The sequence below is a fragment of the Pipistrellus kuhlii genome, unplaced genomic scaffold (assembly GCF_014108245.1).
Source record: "Pipistrellus kuhlii isolate mPipKuh1 unplaced genomic scaffold, mPipKuh1.p scaffold_m20_p_8, whole genome shotgun sequence".
NCBI classification, from domain to species: domain Eukaryota; kingdom Metazoa; phylum Chordata; class Mammalia; order Chiroptera; family Vespertilionidae; genus Pipistrellus; species Pipistrellus kuhlii.
In genome coordinates, this window is record NW_023425584.1 from 27443448 (window position 1) to 27463248 (window position 19801).

At 36.3% G+C, this 19801-nt stretch overlaps 1 protein-coding gene across 1 annotated transcript in view; it reads right to left on the bottom strand.

Annotated features, from left to right (window-relative positions):
* Positions 1–19801, bottom strand: part of PKD2L2 (polycystin 2 like 2, transient receptor potential cation channel) — a 29148-nt gene that overhangs the window by 6081 nt on the left and 3266 nt on the right. The window contains exons 4-12 of the mRNA XM_036424290.2: positions 17754–18010; positions 15912–16133; positions 13591–13819; positions 10917–11087; positions 10458–10639; positions 7195–7315; positions 6723–6824; positions 4302–4366; positions 3434–3488 (exon numbers count right to left, since the gene is read on the bottom strand). Coding sequence (XP_036280183.1) covers positions 3434–3488; positions 4302–4366; positions 6723–6824; positions 7195–7315; positions 10458–10639; positions 10917–11087; positions 13591–13819; positions 15912–16133; positions 17754–18010 — 1404 coding nt within the window. The remainder of the gene's footprint in view (positions 1–3433; positions 3489–4301; positions 4367–6722; positions 6825–7194; positions 7316–10457; positions 10640–10916; positions 11088–13590; positions 13820–15911; positions 16134–17753; positions 18011–19801) is intronic.

Here is a 19801-nt window from a genome sequence, read left to right on the forward strand (position 1 = left end):
CCTTTTCTCAAATCCTTGCCAACACTTGTTATTTCTTGTTTTTTTATGATAGCCACTCTCACAGGTGTGAGGTGCAATCTCACTGTGGTTTTGATTTGCAACTTTCTGATTATTATGTGAGCATCTTTATTATTACCTGCTGATGACCATCTGTATGTCTCACATGAAAAATGTTTATGCAGGTCTTCTGCCCATTTGTTTATTGTTGTTGTTATTGAGTTATATGAGTTCTGTATATATTTTGGAGATTAACCCCTTGCCAGATATATGACTTGCAAATATATTCTGTTTTGAAAATTATAGCTTTGTAATAGTTTGAAATCAAGGAGCATGATTCCGTTCTTCCTCAAAATTGTTTTGGCTATTCAGGGTCTGTTGTGCTTTCATACAAATTTAAGAATTTTTTCTATTTCTATAATAAGTGCCATTGGAATTTTAATATGGATTGCATTGAATCTGTTTATGGGTTCATGTGGTAGGGACATTTTAACAATATTAATTTTTCCACTCCATGAGCACAGAATGTCTTTCCATTTGTTTGTGTTATCTTCTATTTCTTTTGGTGAAATTAAAAAATTTCTTTTGTTGATTATTTCCACATTGTTGTTTTTTACTTTGTATGTTTATGCTTCCTCCCTCTTATTCCGTTTGTTGTCTAGTGACTTCACCGATCTTTTCAAAGAACCAGCCTTTTACTTATTTATTAGTATACTAATTTTTGTTTGTAACTCAATTCTGCTTTTATCTTTATTTCTTATTTATTGTCTATTTTCTAACTTTTTGAGTCACGTGCTAAAATTAATATGTTTTCTGTCTTTGATTTTTATTGATAAACTTAAGGCTATTAATTTTCCCTCTGGGTAAATAATTTGACTTTATCTTATAGATTCTGTTATATAGTGTTTTTATCATTTTGTTTCCTGGGAAGTCTACAGTTTCATTTTGTATTTTCTCTTTGATTAAAAATTGTTTACTGATAATTAAATTTTTTCTTGGTTAAATAATTTTTATTTTATAATTTCATTAATATATTTTTATGTAGTTTTCAGATTTGTTTTCTTTTTAAAATATGTTTTTACTGATTTTAGAGAAAGAGGAAGGGATAGGGAAAGAGAAACATCGATGTGAGAATGAAAATTGATTGATTGATTTTTGGGCTCTCAATTCTGATCATTAGTCTAGTTGTCTTTATACCAGTACCATACTGTTTTGAAAACTATAACTTTCAACAAACCAAGCTACACAGGCCAGGGCAAGAAGATTTTTCTGTATTAACTACTTTTTGAAATTTATTGAGCTTCTCTTTGTGGCCCAATATATGATCAGTTTTAATGAATGGGTTTTTGAAAAGTATCTTCTGAGAGTACAGAATTTAATACATAACTAATATTGCCTATTTATTATGTTGTCTTTTTATTTTATTTATTTTTATATTTTATTGATTTTTCATAGAGAGGAAGGGAGGGGGACAGAGAGTTAGAAACATCGATGAGAGAGAAGCATCAATCAGCTGCCTCCTGCACATCCTGCACTGGGTATGTGCCCACAGCCAAGGTACATGCCCTTGACCCGAATCGAACCTGGGACCCCCCAGTCCGCAGGCCGACACTCTATCCACTGAGCCAAACCGGTTTCGGCTATATTGTCTTTTAAAAATACTTTTATTTTTCTTGATCTGTTGTCTATTTTTTGTGTGTTCCTATTACCTAAGTCCAGTAGTTTTATGGAAGTTGATGACATGCTATCTGGTGCATTGATAATCATGACTATTAGAGCTGATCTTAGCTTTATAAAGTGCCCTTCATCTCATTCAGAGCTTTTTGTCTTAAATTCTATCTTTAGTTAAATTGTGTCCCATTATATCTTTTCCTTGCCTATTATACTTTAGTTCATGTTTTTATGTTTAACTTTTCTGAATTACTTTATTTTAGTTGTATATTTTAGGATATAGCATAGAATTGGGTATTGCTTTGTGATTCAATCTGAAAATATGTTCTTTTTCTTTTTAACTAGATTATACTTTTTGCCATTACTGATAGGTGTGTTATATTTGGTCACAATTATATTTATTGTCTTAGGGTTATATTTTAAATCTTTTACCATGTGTTATATTTTCTGTTCTCTTTTTTGGTTTTGTACTTTTGCCATTTAGGTATTTTTGTTTCAGTGTATGTTTTTAATATATTTTTGTTGATTTCAGAGAGGAAGGGAGAGGGTGAGAGATCATTAAATCAGCTGCCTCCTGCACGCCCCATACTGGGGAGGCTTCACACTGGGGATTGAGCCTGCAACCCAGGCATGTGCCCTCACCAGGAATCAAACCGTAACTTCCTGGTTTAAAGATTGACACTCAGCCACTGAGCCATGCTGGCTGGGCTCAGTGGTTTGTTTTTAGTCATGTAACTTTTTATACATCCTGAGACTTCACTTTCTTGCTTTGGATTCCTCTATAAGGAATTAAACAAGTTTGAGAAGAAAATTAACTTGTAATTTCTTCCTCCTCTTCTCCTTCCTCTTCTACTGCCAAGTTACATTTTAAATTGTTTCTATATTTCCCTGTATTTGAGAAGTGGAGTCTACTGTAAGACACTTCTTTTTAATGTACCACTTATGAAAAATGCTGCCAATTAAAGAATGACACTATGTCAACCATAAGGCACATCTTGATTTCAGAGATATTAAAATGTGATAAAGGAGTTTTAAAATAATTAAAACAATTTTTCTTATTCACTATTGTACTCTTAAATATGCTAAAGTTTTTTCTTCTTGGTTAACTCTAAAAGATAATTTCAACTATTATACTAGTATGTGAACCAGTCAGTCAGCTTTTTCTGCTTATTCCTTCTCTGTCCCTCCTTCCTTTTTTCCAAAATTTCTCCATCATCTCTTGGTTGGCAGAAGCTGATCCTTGTAGAATCCTCAGGAATACAACAGTATTACCTGAATTCCTCCATGTTCAAAACTCTTTGAGAGCATTTTGGTAGATATAAAAATCCTTGACTTACATTTTCTTTCCTTGCATATATTGTATGCTCTATAATTATTTCTTAAGCATACGTGTATATATACTGAGCCATTTATTGAATATGTTATAGTTCTGAAATACAAAAAATCATTAAAGTGATTTCTCATATTAATGATTACTAGATGATTACATAATCATCTCAATTGAGTATACTAAACCTCGTGTGATTATTCCACAGTGAGAGCACAGCTATGGGACCAGGGTATCTGGCTGAGAGCACCAATAAGAAAGAGGGTGCATTTGGAATCCAAATGATTTGTCCTAAATAAGGGCATAGATTCTGGGAGAAATATTTGGAGGCAGCAACTACTGCTCTGAAAAAAATAATTTCATTTCTAAATCGGGACATTTATGTTATTGTATTTCTAATAAAGCTATAACTTCTTTATGAGAAAATTAAAATCTTACATTTTCGTCGAAGCCTTTTTTTCTGGCTTCTTCAGCCAAATCTTTGTTTTTCTTACTGGAAATATAAAAGAAAAATTAGAGGCACATGTCAGTAAATAGGGAAATGCCAGCATAAAATACAAGCAGGTTTATATAAAGGTTCTGAATTGCATTTCTATTCTTTCTGATACTTGATTTTTTGGAAAATGTCATTAAGAAGTTACCCAGAGCCGAAACTGGTTTGGCTCAGTGGATAGAGCGTCAGCCTAGGGACTGAAAGGTACCGGGTTCGATTCCGGTCAAGGGCATATACCTTGGTTGCGGGCACATCCCCAGTAGGGGGTGTGCAAGAGGCAACTGATCGATGATTCTCTCATCGATGTTTCTAACTCTCTATCCCTGTCTCTTCCTCTCTGTAAAAAAACAACAAAATATATTAAAAAAAAAAAAGTTACCCAGAAAAAGTTAGACATTTCTAACTATAAAAAAGTGTTTATGTCCCATTGTCAAGAGGTATGGGTTTGGAAAGCATTTTAATGACAAAGTTACTCAATAAATGTAAGTGTATTAATGTTTTGTGTAAATGTTTTTATTTCAATAGCTAAATAAATGCATTAAATGTAGACTAAAATTGTTTCCTATCTTTATAGAGGAATTTCACCCTCCTGTCCAGCTTCTGTTTTATTAATGGTATGGCATACCTTATATTACTTTTAGATTAGCTTAGAGTTTCAAGACACTCTCAGAAGTTAAGCACTACTGGGTTTATTAACATATTTAGAGTCAGCACTTTGGATGGTAGTGGTTTTGCTATCAAAACCTTACCCATAAGTTTCTTGTAAAATATAGAGATTTTAAATTGTAAATTAAAAATTTTAAATCATCTTACCTTTTATCGTCTTCACCTTCTTGAGGTTTCTTTAGCTTGAGTTTTTCAAGAATATTATTGCAAATCTGGATATAATTAAAAATTAAAAACACCTGTATTTTTAAAATATATTTTATGGACTTTTTACAGAGAGGAATGGAGAGGGATAGAGAGCTAGAAACATCGATGAGAGAGAAACATCAACCAGCTGCCTCCTGCACACTCCCTACTGGGGATGTGCCCACAACCAAGGTACATGCCCTTGACCAGAATCTAACCTGGGACCGTTCAGTCCACAGACGACGCTCTATCCACTGAGCCAAACCGGTTTTGGCACCTGTTTTGTTAATTTTTGGTCCAGGTAACGGAAATATGGAATGCTTGTCTCTAGGAATTGCTACACTAAAGAAAGGTAGAGGCAAATGATACGGTTTCAGTTTGTCAGCACTATGCTTTCTGCCTGTTGGTGCAAAGAAAAAGGTTCTCCTGTGGGCATCAGACCTGCACTTGAAAAAAAACTTCTTTAAAAAGTACTATTAACAAAGAACATATATGCATAGCCTATGGTCACAGACAACGGTGGGACTGGGAGATAGGTGGGCAAAGGGGAGGAAAGGCAAACATCTATAATGGTGTCAACAATAAAAATGCCTGTTTGGTTCCCGGTCAGGGCACATGCCTGGGTTTCAGGCTCGATCCCCAGTAGGGGGCATGCAGGAGGCAGCCAGTCAATATTTCTCTCCCTCTTTTTCTCTCAAATCAATAAAAAAAAAAAAAAAAGTTAACACTTTAATGCATATAACCAACATCATAAGATAAATGATGAAACAACAGGAAGTTCATTGGTGGATATATTAATAGTTTTATTTTACATATAAGTTCTTGGATACAGATGTTAAATCCCACTAACCCTACAGCTATTAGGACCTTTTCTGTGTTAAGTGTTAGTTAAAGGTATGGCTAAGCAGAGAGAGGCAAGATGATCTGTACACACATGTCGTTGCTACCATCCAAAAGGAGGTGGTGTCAAAAGGACAGAGAAGGCCCGGCTTGTGTGGCTTAGAGGTTGAGCATCGACCCAGGAACCAGGAGGTCATGGTTCAATCCCCGGTCATAGGACATGCCCAGGTTGTGGGCTTGATCCCCAGTTGGGGGCCATGCGGGAGGCAGCCGATCAATGATGCTTCTCATTGATGTTTCCCTCTCCCTCTCTAAAAACCAATAAAAACATATTTTAAAAAGAAACAGAGGACAAAGAAGATTCCTTTGTTGGAAAGAATAGAATGTCAGTGAGAGAGCACAGGGCATATAGAGAATGACATGAGCAGAGGAGACAGTGAGAGGAAGCGTGGTAAACAGCACTGTGCTTACAACATTGGGCCCTACCATGCTGGAAATGGAGGCATGGGAGGTAGAAATGCTGTAGTTGGATGATAGTAAAGAACGATAATTTGGGGCTGTGAGACTTTAGAAGGGCCCTGAATGTTTGAGGAAAGAATTTGAACTTAGCCCTGGCCCCTTTGGTTCAGTGGCTAGAGCATCGGCCTATGGACAAGCAGTCGCAGATTTGGTTCTGGTCAGGGGCAGATACCTGGGCTGCAGGCTCGATTCCTGCCAGGTCAGGGCGCATGTAGGAAGCAACCAGTTGATGTCTCTCTCACATTGATGTTTCTCCGTGTCTCCATTTCTTTCACTCTCTAAAAATCAATGGGAAAATATTCTTGGGTGAAGGTTAATAACAAGAATAGTAAAAATTTGAACTTATTTTGATAGGCCCAGGGGAACTGAAGAATTTTGAGCAGAGAAATAATATGCACAGAGCTGGCCTGGCACAGGAAAGAGGCTAGAGCAGGTAAGATGTTACTATACAAAAGGCTGGGTGGAAAGTACTGAGGGCCCTGATAAGGTGACAGAATTAAGAGTGTCCTTGAGTTCCACACACATGAACAAAAACTTTAGACAAACCTTGGCAGCAGATTGTATAAGGGACGAGGAAATAAGTCCAAGATATTTGAGCCCGGGGCACCTGAGAAGAGTGTTGTCATTAATGGGAATAGGAAAGTGAGGAAGGTAAGACATGGGATTCTGAGTTTAGATTGTTTCTAGAAATTAGTCGGCATCTAAATGGAAAACTTTTGGAGAGAAAAGTTTATTCAGTTCTTTGCATTTAGTAAATAGCCCAATTACTACTTGATACATTAAACTCTGAAATAATTTTGGTCATGCTTTTTAAAAAAGCCAGAGAGTTTATTTCACTGCCCTGGTAGTGAAATAATACAAAAATGATTTTCACTGGGCCAAAATGAAAAAACACACACACTCCCCTCAAAATCACACCCAAACCAGAACCCACTTTTGGGTTTAAGTGTTATTCAAACTACAAGTGTATAAACTGAGCAACATTTGTCTTAGAATTCTAATTAGAAAAATAATTTGACATACCTTCTTAATCGGTTTACAAAGTTTAAACGATGATCTTCTGCCTATTGAATAATCATCTTGCACTTCCGAATAGGTAAAAATAATTATTGCCAAGAACATGTTCTGGACAGAAATATTCAAATAAATTATTTCAATAAAAACTTAGTTTAAATGTTAGTGATTTTGGCAAGTGCTGGGATTTGTAAAATTAGATTTAAATTTTAAAAGTAACTCATATAGTCAGTATTAGAGAAATTGCTCTGAAGACTAAAATACAGCAGACTGGGTAATGTGTAGTTTGTAGACCTAGGCAGACATGTTTATAGAAAATAAAATTTTAAATAGTGCATATGAATGGTTACTTATATATGCATTAGTCAATGTAAAGTGTTCTGACAGCTAAATAGTGATACTGTAATTTCTTCTAAGTTGTTCATTTCAATTTTCACTCAAAAATATGTATACAAAAAAGGAAACATATGGTCATTCTTACCAGCAGGACAAGGAATATGAATAAGATGAAGGTGATGAAGTAAATGGGTCCCAAGATAGGACTGGCTTGCTGAATAGCAGCAAAATTAAAATCCCCAAGAATAATTCGAAACTGTGTAAATCTTTGATGAGAAGAAGGAAAAAGATTAGACGATATTATGGCATAAGCGGAATGGCTTTAGTTATGTTACAGCACAGAGTTCTAGAAAACGGAATGTAGAAAATTCCCCTGAAGGCAAGACTTGAGGTACCTCAATAGCTGAACAGGTAATGTTGGGCTTCAATTTATTTAACTAAAGTCAACCCAATGTTTAATTGTAAGATCTGAACCTTTTCCCAGGCTACCTTTTTACCAACTCTCTTCACAGTGGCCTCCTTAGCTATTCCTGTGCCTTTCTAAAGCTTAAAATACTTTCACTTTGTTCAAGTGGTTTCCTTTCTTTCTTTCTTTTCTTTTCTTTCCTTTTCTTTTCTTTCTTTCTTTCTTTCTTTCTTTCTTTCTTTCTTTCTTTCTTTCTTTCTTTCTTTTTTTATAGAGAGGAAGAGAGAGGGATAGAGAGCTAGAAACGTCGATGAGAGAAAAACATCGACCAGTTGCCTCTTGCACACCCCCACCGGAGATGCGCCCACAACCAAGGTACATGCCCTTGACCGGAATCGAACCCGGGACCTTTCAGTCTGCAGGCCCACACTCTACCACTGAGCCAAACCAGTTTGGGCTGTTCAAGTGATTTTCAAACTGTACCTAGACCCAAGAGCCATACAATGTCTTCTAATATCAATGATATGTTTAATTTTTGCTCTTTTTTTAAAATAGCCAATAATTAGTCAATGCTAAGTCTCAAACATGATCCTGAGGTTTATTCTCTTCAATAACAATAAAAACTTGGTTTTGATATGAAATACCCCGTTTCCCCAAAAATAAGACAGTGTCTTATATTAATTTTTGCTCCCAAAGATGCGTTAGGTCTTATTTTCAGGGGATGTCTTATTTTTCCATGAAGAAGAATACGGTACACATTTATTGTTAAATGAAAATAAAGGAAATTTATTCCTATATACGGTAGTACGGTAGTTGTCAACACAAACCAGACAAACTGAATCCTACAGTATCAAGAATTTACTCATTTATTCAATGACAATCATGTCATCATCTTCTGGAACATCATAACAATCCAATTCCTGAATTTCCTGGTGAATTTCTTGTGACTCCATTTCTTTCAGAATCAGTGGACCAAATCTCTCATGTTTAGCCTAGGGGGGGGTCTTATTTTTGGGGGGATTCCTTATATTTCACTCAGAAGGAAACCTGTAAGTAGGTCTTATTTTCGGAGGATGTTTTATTTTCGGGGAAACACGGTAGCATTTGAAATATTTTTAAAGTCTTCAATTTCTTAATTTTATATTTATTTATTTTTAATTTATTGATTAAGACATTATATATGTGTCCTCATCCCCTCATTATTTCCCCCAACCTCTACCCTCAGTCATGCCCTCACCCCCCCTGGTGTCTGTGTCCATTGGTTAGGCTTACATGCATGCATACAAGTCCTTTGGTTGATCTCTCCCTCTTACCCTCACCCTCCCCTACCTTCCCTCTAAGGTTTGACAGTGTGATAATCTTCTCTGTATCATTCCAATTTTAGTATATGTGCTGCCGAAACGAGCACTTATTAAAGATGGAAAATTAAGAAATTAAGGTTTGGAATGAGCATAGCTCTAGTTGTAGAATTAGGATTTCTTAATCTGAGGTCTTATTATTCTCATCATTAATTTGCAGTGGCATTGCCAGACACATCAGGGGTATGTTATAAATTATGTGAGTTCTTTATTTTATAAGGGGGAAATTTTAAGGAATTTTTCAAAGTATGTAGACATTTGGCATGATTGGTCAGTCAGTCAAAAGGGAGAGTGCTTCTTATTCCATGTTGCTTTAGCCAATCACACAAAGGAGCATAGGGCTATCTACCAAGAAGGAAGAAAATGCTTTTGAAGAAATCGGCTATTTAGAGTCCTAGGACTAGGACTAGAATTTCATTCCTAGTGCCCAAAACCTTATTAAGTCATGCTCAAAGTATTTATCCAACTTTTAATACTGGTTTGTAATCCTCTTCTACACAAGGTAAAAAGTGAAATGCTGATTGCAAAGAGATCTCCTGGTTCATGGATTGACACTCAACCATTGAGCCACACTGGTCGGGCTAATTAGACTTCTTAAATTATAGGTTGTTTGAAGTTGAGGACCTTTGGAAGTGATTTAGTTCATTCCCTTAATTTATAGATAAAGAAATTAGGGTCTAGAAATGACAAATAGCAAATGGTAGAATTGGAAAAGTAGAGTCAAATCCTCTTGGTTCCTAGTCTACTCTTCCTACTACTGACTTAGTAAAGGTTTATTTCAGAAAAATGTCATTACATTTTATAACATTGGTACTTCAATTCTCTAGATGTGGATGGTGAAAAGAGGGCAACCTAAGACAATTTTTTAGACCAGATTCCCCAAAATTAACAAAAAGGGTCAAGGACAAATATGTTCTTAACTAAAGTTAAGAAAGTTATTTTTTTTTCTTCTTTCACAACCATATATTACTATGCACTGCAAAATTTCCCAATTTTACTTAAATCTGAGGCCATTTTCCCCCAGACAATCTTGGTCTAGAGTCCACAGGGTGTGTTTTGAAAATTGATATTTTAGAATATCATAGTTTACTTATACAGACAGAGCTTGCTTACCTACTTGAAAAGGGGAGTAAATTTATTAAAATTATTCACTTTTAAAGGAAAGCCTGAATACTTTTTTAGGGATTCTAATTAGTTTTATAAGTTTGTTACCTGCTGATGCTTTATATGTATAAAGCTATTTTAATTAATTATTATTTTTTAAAACACAGCTTTACTAGAGTAGCAAAGGGCAATCAGGTCAATAACAAAAGGGTTCTAAAGATGGAGACCTCTAAAGAAAACACGATTTCTTTTGCTCAGACATGGAGCCAATTTCTTTTATCTTAGATAAAATTTTCACTTCTAGTGAGAAATGAAATTTATTTTCCAACTTTTCCTGTAACTCTTAAAAAACTGATATCACCATCCATTTGGATCTTTCAATGCCTAACCATGCTTTGAGTGTGACATACTTAGCTAATAGTGAAAATATAAAACCAAGTTTAAAGTTATTAGAGCTTATGTTACTACTTAACATAGATCTTTTTGTGATTTTTTTTGTTATAAGCTGGAAATATAATTACATTTATACTAAGAGCTTACATGGAATTTCGTAAAGTAGAGAAGTCGTCAACCTGTGATCCAAAAAGAAGAAATCCTAACTTTGCATAAGCAAGGAGTATTATAAAAAACATGATGGTAAATCCTACTATGTCTTTGATACAGCAGGATAGGGTTGATGACAGCTGAGACATTGTGTTATTAAAGCTTATGAATTTGAATATCTGAAAAAGAACAAAATTAATTGAAATAGAATATTAAAGATTATAATTACTTAAAATAACTTCAGAAGAAATCTGATTTAATTTCAAAGAGATGCTTAATGATAGGGATATTTAAGGATGTGTCACAATCATTACATGGCCAAACTACTTTTAAAATTATTTTATAGTTAAGAATATCCTTTTATTTTTTCATGCTTTGTAGTTTAAGTTCCCATTTTGATATCTAATATAAAAATATATCTATTCTGTTGTATCTAATATAATAAAATATAAATACCTTTATCCATGCAAAAAAGACGGTAATAGCAAGTATATTGTTGTAAAAAATGAGCCAATATGTGAGCAAATAGAAGTCTGAATATTGTTCAGTATGTTTTAACAGCTGTTCAAGTATGAGGGAAATTTGTATTTTACTGTATAAGTTGAAGAAAATTGTAAAGAAATACAACTATATGGGGGAAAAAAGAAGAGTTAAATTAGTGGCTATTTCTACCTCTAAATCTCCTGCACTTTATGAAGAAGCACATGGAAAAGTTAATCAAAAGTTCGACAAAAGGGAGGGAGAGATAAAACGTAGGGTTTCAGTAAGTGGAAGTAAGCCTCAATTTATAGATGTTTAATCATAATGTAGAAAAATATTGCCGAAAACGGTTTGGCTCAGAGGATAGAGCCTGTGGACTGAAGGGTCCGGGTTGGATTCCGGTCGGGGGCATGTACTTGGGTTGCCGGCGCATCCCCGGTGGGAGGTGTGCAGGAGGCAGCTGATCGATGATTCTCTCTCATCGATGTTTCTAGCTTTCTGTCCCTCTCCTTTCCTCTCTGTAAAAAAATCAATAAAATATATTTTTTAAAAAATATCAACCTGACCATCCTAATCTATCTGCCTGCTTGTTTCTTTGAGTCCTAAAACACAAATATATACAATGCCTATATAATTCTGACTAGGCTGTAAGGATTTCTGCTTCATGTAACCGCATGATACCTAAAAATTTTATATTTCCACCATATAGCACTACAAGGACAAAATTTTACAGTTTCAAAAAAAGAAACCCCATTGGAACCCTTTACCACTTCTTTAGAAGAAGATTTCAGGACTAGATATCAGAGCTTTATAACTATCATGAAAATTTCCTTTTGATTACCCTTGCCTGAAATAGTCAAATCATTAAACACTTAACACCATGCCTGCCATATGTTAAACATTATTAGGGATATAGAAAGGTAGATGGCACACTTTCTGACTCTCATAAACTTTCAACCTGGTTTTGGGAAATAAGGCTTATCTATTAACTTGGTCAATAGGGGTGAAAAATCAGGTTGTATGCATCAGAAGTGTTTGTTCATTGTTCCTAAACCATGCTCTTACCACTTGTCACACCCTACCTACATTCCTGTTTATTTTATTACTAGAGACCTGGTGCACGAAATTTGTGCACAGGGTGGGGAGGGGAGGGGAGGTGTCTCTCAGCCCAGCCTGCACCTTCTCCAATCTGGGACCCCTTAAGGGATGTCCGACTGCCTGGCTCCCAACTGCTTGCCTGCTTGCCTTCCTGATTGCCCCTAACCACTTCTGCCTGCCAGCCTATTACCCCTAACCATTCCCATACTAGCCTTATTGATGTCTAACTGCTCCCCTGCCATCCTGTTTGCCCCCAACTTCCATCCTCTGCTGGCCTGATCACCCTAACTGCCCTCCCCTGCAGGGTTGATCGCCTCCAACTGCCCTTGCAGGCCTGGTCCCTCTCAACTGCCCTCCTTTGAAGGCCTGGTGCCTCCCAACTGCTCTCCCCTGCTGGCCATCCTATGGTGGCCATCTTGTGTCCACATGGGGGCAGAATCTTTGACTATTGAATACATGGGAGCAGCTATTGTGTGTTGGAGTGATGGTCAATCTGCATATTACTCTTTTATTAGATTATTAGATAGGATAGAAGCCTGGTGCATGGGTGGGGGCCAGCTGGTTTGCCCTGAAGGGTGTCCCGAATCAGGGTGGGGGTTCCCTTGGGGAGTGGGATGGCCTGAGCGAGAGGCCTTTGGTGGTTTGTAAGGCCAGTCACGCCTCCTGGTGACCCAAGCGGAGGCCCTGGTATCTGGAATTTATTTACCTTCTACAATTAAAACTTTGTAGCCTGGAGTGGAGCCAAGCCTTCTGCTTGCTCCGTGGCTGCTGCCATTTCTGTTTGGATTTGTTTACCTTCTATAATTGAAACTTTGTAGCCTTGAGTGAAGGCTTAGGCCGGCTAGGGCAGGCGGAAAGCTTGGCTTCTTCCATTGCCTGGGAAACGCAAGCCTTTTTCCTGTTCTCTGTGGCCATCTTGTTGGGTCTATTTGTATACTCTGATTGGCTGGTGGGTGTGGATGGTGGGCGTGGCTCATAGGTGTAGCAGACTGATGTTTAATTTGCATATTACTCTTTTATTAGGTAGGATGTTCTAGTGACCAGGACTGGCAGTCTTTGAAATTTCTTTCAGAGACTGTTTCTGCATACTGGTATCCTCTGTGCCCACAGGCTACCCTCTGGCTGTTCAAACCTCCTCCCCCTTCAGTATTTGTGTAGTCTTGTCTTTTAGCTATTCTTTCAAAATTCAGTGCAAGGAGGAAAGCAGATTTAAGCAACAGAGAAAAGATCCATGATTTTCAACATGATTGTAAAAAATAGATTTTTGATTGAGGGTAGGTGAGACCTATTGTGCATATTAAATCATAATACCTATGGAATTACTATTCCTCTAGGTTTACCCTGGTCCAAGAATCAAACAAGGAAAAAAAAAAAAAAGACTATTCCCTTTTGGAAGCACACCATTAGAATGTACTGTAACTGTTCATTTTATGATTTGATATTTTAAGTTTTTAAAATAAGTCCCAATGAATAAAAATTTCTGCTTTTTGCACCTCTTATTGATTGATTCATATGTGAGTTCCTTCAACGATACATTTGAATATATACTTACCACCAAAAGTAGTAATTCTAGCCAGTTCCCAATACTTTTGAAATAGGCAAACTTAAATTTTATCATTTTTATGCCTTCTTGTATTATGAAGATGATAAAAAAAATAAAAAATGCGATTTCACAGACAGCAATAAAATAATCATAGTTGCTAACATATTTGAGGAATTTCACTGAGTAAATCTGCCATGAAGTAAGTATTCCTCCAGTTGCAGGGAATTCTGCCACCAATCTGTAAAATTAGATTTGTGCATTTCAGGCATTTATATTTCAGTATGTAATTCAATGTGAAATTCCTAATTGGTGCTGATGTGTAATTTAGTGATAACCAATTATTTTATACAAAATATGTTTTCTTGAGGTCATGGATTCAATTTGAAAAATTTCTAGTGGGTTTTTACTTATTTTTTTTAATGACTGTACTCTTTATGTACTTTGCATATTTCCAATAGTCAAAGACCAAGATAAATAAGAAAACGAGATGTGATTTTAGCCAGACATTCATTTTATGCTACATTTAGATTGTTTGTTCACAACTGGGAATACTAATTTATCTCCACAGGAGAAGGAGATGATGTTCAAGAAAATACCATACTGTCAGTTACGTACTATTATTAGTCAGGACTCACCCCAAAATACGTAATTCTTGAATACTTCAGAGAAGGGAAATACACTCTCTTTCTTTACCTTATCAGAGATAGTTCTTGTTTCTAAATGTCAAGATCACATATTCTACTAAAGCAAGTGTATGTTTACTTTCGGCACTGATGTTGGATATGAAGATCTATTATGTAAATATAAATATTAAAATGAATTCCATCACTAAATATAATATGATTTTGAGGTTGTTCACGGTACTTCTAATGTTCGCCACAACTTCAGATAATTAAGAATTGGCAGTACTTTAAGGAACAAGCATCTCTATCACCATGTCACAAAGTAATTATTTCTACCTAAAGATATTAGCATGTCTTACTGGAATAAGATGCTGCCAAAACAAGAACAAAAACAAAATAGCCAGTTAACAAGTGGAAAGGAGAACTATTGGTTCCACTTTGCATATAGTAGGTGTGCAGTGTTGGATAAGTGAATCAGTTAAAGAAACTCAGTATTTTGATCTGAAGTGTAAACAGAGAAGAAAAAGAGAGAAAAAGGACTGCATTTACTTTTCCAGACACAGTGTACAAAAAAGAAAACAAGTAGGTGAGGTCTTGGTGAAAGTAACATACTTACTCACAACTACTGATTAGATATACTACCAGATAAAGGTTTCAAAATTTGCTGGTTTTTAAAAAAATAACATTTTAAAAGATAACAAGGAATAAGCATTAAACCTAGAGAAAGGAAATCTGTATTTAATCTATTGTAGTATTACAGAGTTCTTCATATGCCTTTAAGGCAATTACCCCAATGTTTCCACTCTTGTTTAGGACATAGAAGTGATTTGTACTCTTCACTTTATCCTGATAAGGACTAGTAGGAAAGGTGAACAATGGTGATAAAAAAGCTCTTGATTCCTTGATCAGCTCGTGTGGCTTGGTTGATTGTCATCTGGTTATATTCCTGGTCAGTCACATGCCCAGGTTGTGGGCTCGATGCCAGCAGTGGTCCTGCTGGAGGCAGCCTATTGATGTTACCCTCTCATTGATGTTTTTATTTCTCCTCTCTTCCTTTTCCTCCCTCACTCTCTAAAAAAAAACAAACCACATACACATATTTAAAAAAACAAACAAAAAACTCAACACCTCTGATTCCTTAAAGAGAAGAACTGTAAAATAATAGGTATACTATCCATTGGCTGCTTAAGGTAATTCACTTGCTTTATTCATTTTTACAAATTTTAAAGGCCATGATTGTGTTTCACTGTAACTATTTGAATGACTGGAATAGAAGAAGAAATCATCAAGACTAAATGTTAGACCTCTGCACTTGCGGGGTGACAATAAAATTATATATCCTTTAGTAATATAAAACCAACATATTGTATGTAATTCTCCAAGTTCTTGAATATATTCTCAAATAATGAAATATGATGTTGCTTAATCTTCTTTTTCATTATTAGCAAAATGACATTATATTTTTAAGCTTATAATTTTAATCTCAGTACAGACATGCAAAAACTGGAAACCCTAATAAGAGTTCTGAATGTTTTTCGTTTATTTTATTTTTTTAGAGAAAAACATTGATTGATTGTCTCCTGTACATGCCAACTGGGAATCAAACCTGCAATCTTTTGTACATGGGACCATGCTCCAAACAACTGAGCCACCTGGCCAGGGCTCTGGATGCTTTTTAAATTTCTTAACAGGTTTTGAATCACTCACCTGATGATGCAAAACAGGTTTACATTAGCATTGTATAACGTAAAATCAATAAAAACAACTCGAGTCCCTCTAGTGATCCAGTCGTTCTTTTGAAGGTTAATGAACTTGTCTTTGGTTTCAGATTTTGATTTTGATAAAGTGAAAATATATCCCCCATTTCTGTAAACACCAACAAATCCCCAGTGCCAAGGGGCATTGACAGTAGGAGTAGAATACTTCCATCTGTTAATATAAAAAGAATAGTGGAGAGATGAGAAGGACCTGAATTGGAAGCATTCTAAGAATTTCAGCTAAACTTTGGTTCAAAAGTAGTTGTTAAAAGAATAGTACTAAGTTCATAAGTGTTATAGTAATTTTGAAGCAAAACAATGAGTTGAGGATGAAGTTAAAAGAATTAATATTAAATATGTTTTCATTTTTTAATGCTTATTGTGGACAAGACACTGGACTACCATAAAATATTTTTAAATCTATTTTTGCCTCAAGGAGCTTAAACACTGGAAAATAATGACTGACTTTATTCTTTAACATATTGTCTCTGTTGTTGTATTAGCTCTTAAGTCTTTGACTAGAACAAGAATACCAAAGGTTTTGATTCAGAAATATCTGACTCAGCATGGGAAAAAAAAGGTGCTTCATGGTGTGTCTTCTAAAGGTCATACACCATTTATAAAACACCCAGTACATAGGACTTTGTTATAATGTAAATATTGTTATATAGGTATGTTATTTTAATGAAATTACATATATCAAAGTAAAATGTGTGTAACTACATTTTGTTTCCGTTTTTTCTTTTAACTTAATTGTAAAATATTAAAATAATAATAATAATAAAGCCTTAATTCCTTATTTCAGTCATTCTATCTACCCAAAATAGATTGAAATGATTATCCAAAATTGTACCACTTAAATTGTATTTCTATTTATGATACTATATTTGTTTATAGGGGGATAAAAATGACACCACTAAGAAAAAAAATACTCATATTTAATGAAAATTCCACAGAAAAGATTATCTGCCCCCTGACATTTTCATAGGACCCTGAAAGCAATGATGCCAGCAACTTCTGTGCTAAAGGGAGGTAGCATCACTGGGTTTGGATTGTGTGTGTGTTTTTTTTAAATCCTCTCCCGAGCATATTTGTCCATTGATTTTTAGAGAGAGGGGAAGAGAGGGACAGAGAAAACAGGGCCTGGGCGGGGGGAGGAGCCTGCAACCAAGGTGTGTGCCCTTGACTGGAGTTGAACCCGGGACCTTTTGGTCCATAGACCAATGCTCTGTTCACTGAGCCAAACCAGCTAGGGCACAAATTTTTTATATATAGACAGGAGTCTACACCAGCAGAAGCCTCAGCCGTTTTAAAGAACAATGGTCATAACATCTTTGGCAGGCATCAGCAGATGCAGTGCCCGCACAGCATAACTGTCCCTTTTTTATGTTAGCAACAATAGAGACATCACTGAAGTATGCTGCAGTGAGAAAGAAGGAAGGTTGCTCAGGACACCTAGGATACTCCACAGGATCCCAAGAAGCATTTGGGATGTCTTTGAAGTGAGTCTGGCCATTGCCAGAAGAGCTCATTGAGTCTTGTAAGAGCAAAAATGGACCCTTTCCCTTGTGTCCAATGAGTTAGCACTTCATATGCCATTTGGCAGACAAAACAAATAACAGGTTCAGCTCTTTCTTTTTTTAAACACTGCAAGGCTGAGTTGTCCTTTGATACTATTATTGGAACAAGGCCCCTGTTGGCATTATTTGGAAAATACACATATTTTCACAACTGTTTAAAGATACAATGGTTAGCTGCTAGAAAATGTTACGTGTATTTTTATACTACTTACTCAGTCTCAACTTGAAGCCCAAAATCAGACATGTCTTCATTTTTAGAAGTGTATTTGGCATAACATTCCCTCATCAGAAACTGAAGGGATGAATAGACCTTGCAGGTGTTGTTACGGACTTTTAGTTGACGGACTCTGGGGACTCCTAAGAGTATGTTCTCAGAGTAGATGCGGCTGCTGTTCTTTGAATTATACAACTGGCTGTTACTGTACCATGAGTCCCAGTATAGACCTTCTAAAAGGGGTCCTTTCATAAACTTCACATGGAAAAACAAATGTTATGGGAAAAGTATTTTCATGTCAACTGTATAACAGACTCTACATTCATAATGTTACCCATCAGAATATAAAAACCAGTGATTTTGAGGATGAGGATGAAAATTATTGACTAAGCCAACATTAATATTAATGATAATGATGACCTTGTCTCTTTGATAAGATCCAAATTCCTAGCATGGCTTTCATGATTTGACCTAATTCATAGTTTGGCCTTTTCTACCTCATCTTCTATCCTATAAAATAAAAGGCTAATATGCAAACAGAACCAATAGCCAAATGATCAGTTGTTATGATGTGCACTGACCACCAGGGGCAGATGCTCATCATAGGAGCTGCCCCTGGTGGTCAATGTGCTCCCATAGGGGGAGTGCTGCTCAGCCAGAAGCTGGGCTCATGGCTGGTGAGCCAGCAGCCAGATATCTCTCAAGGGCTCCCGGACTGGGACAGAGCACAGGCAGTTCTGAGGGTCTTCCCCAAGTACACGAGTTTTGTGCACTGGGCCTCTAGTTTGCCTATAATGTCAAATATAGCCCCATATGTAGAATTTTCATAGAACATATTGCTTATTCTTCCTAGAATGCCCTTGCGTTACTAATCCTTTAAAGCTCAAATGAATAGTCATCACCTCTTGAAAACCTTTCCTACCTCTTCCAGCAAGCTCTAATGGTTATGACATGGGAACCTGAAACTACTGTTTTCTTAGTTGTTCTTTCCTCACAATGTAAGCATTTTGCTAAGTGTAATGAAAAAAACAAAACAAATCTAGGGGTGTGGGGGGTGCAGAAAGAGGCTGGATTAAAATCGTACACCTATGGATGAGGACAATGGCGGGGGATGGGGGAGAAAGGGAGGTAAGGGCAGACGGGGGGGCTGGGGGGGGGGCGCGGAACCGGTGGAAGGGAGCTATGAGGGGAAAAAGGAGAAACAATTGTAATAATCTGAGCAATAAAGATTTATTTAAAAATAAATAAAAAGAAAAAAGAAAAAAACAAATCTGTTTCAAATGTTGAAGCAATGATTCTCTTATGCAATTAAAAACACTATAAAATTATATTTTGTGTATATATATATATACTCTTTTTTTTCCTAAATATTTTATTGATTTTTCACACAGAGGAAAGGAGAGGGATAGAGAGTTAGAAACATCGATGAGAGAGAAACATCAATCAGCTGCCTCCTGCACAACCCCCACTGGGTTTGTCCCTGCAACCAATGTACATGCCCTTGACCGGAATCGAACCTGGGACCCTTTAGTCCGCAGACCGACGCTCTATCCACTGAGCCAAACTGGTCTCGGCTATGTATACTCTTTATTATATACTGTATGCTACTATAACTCTCACACAGTATAGGGTTGTATAGTATACCCACATGGCATATGTTTCATTTTATGGGCAATTTAAGGATTTTTAAAAAGAGTAATTTTCACTATACACAATTATAGACTGACTTTGGATCCTGCCACATAAGAAGCAAGTTTATTTTCTAAATGCAATAAATAAGACATTAAAAAAATTTTTTTAATCCTCATTTGAGGATATTTTTCCATTGATTTTTAGAGAGAGTGGACGGGAGAGGGAGAGACAGAGAGAGAAACATCGGTGTGAGAGAGATACATTGATTGGTTGCCTCCTACAGGTGCCCCCACCAGGGCCGGAGATCAAGCCTGCAATCCAAGTACGTGCCCTTTACTGGGAATTGAACTCAGGACCCTTCAGTCTGGGGGTCGACACTCTATCCACTAAGCCAAACTGGCTAGGACAGTACTT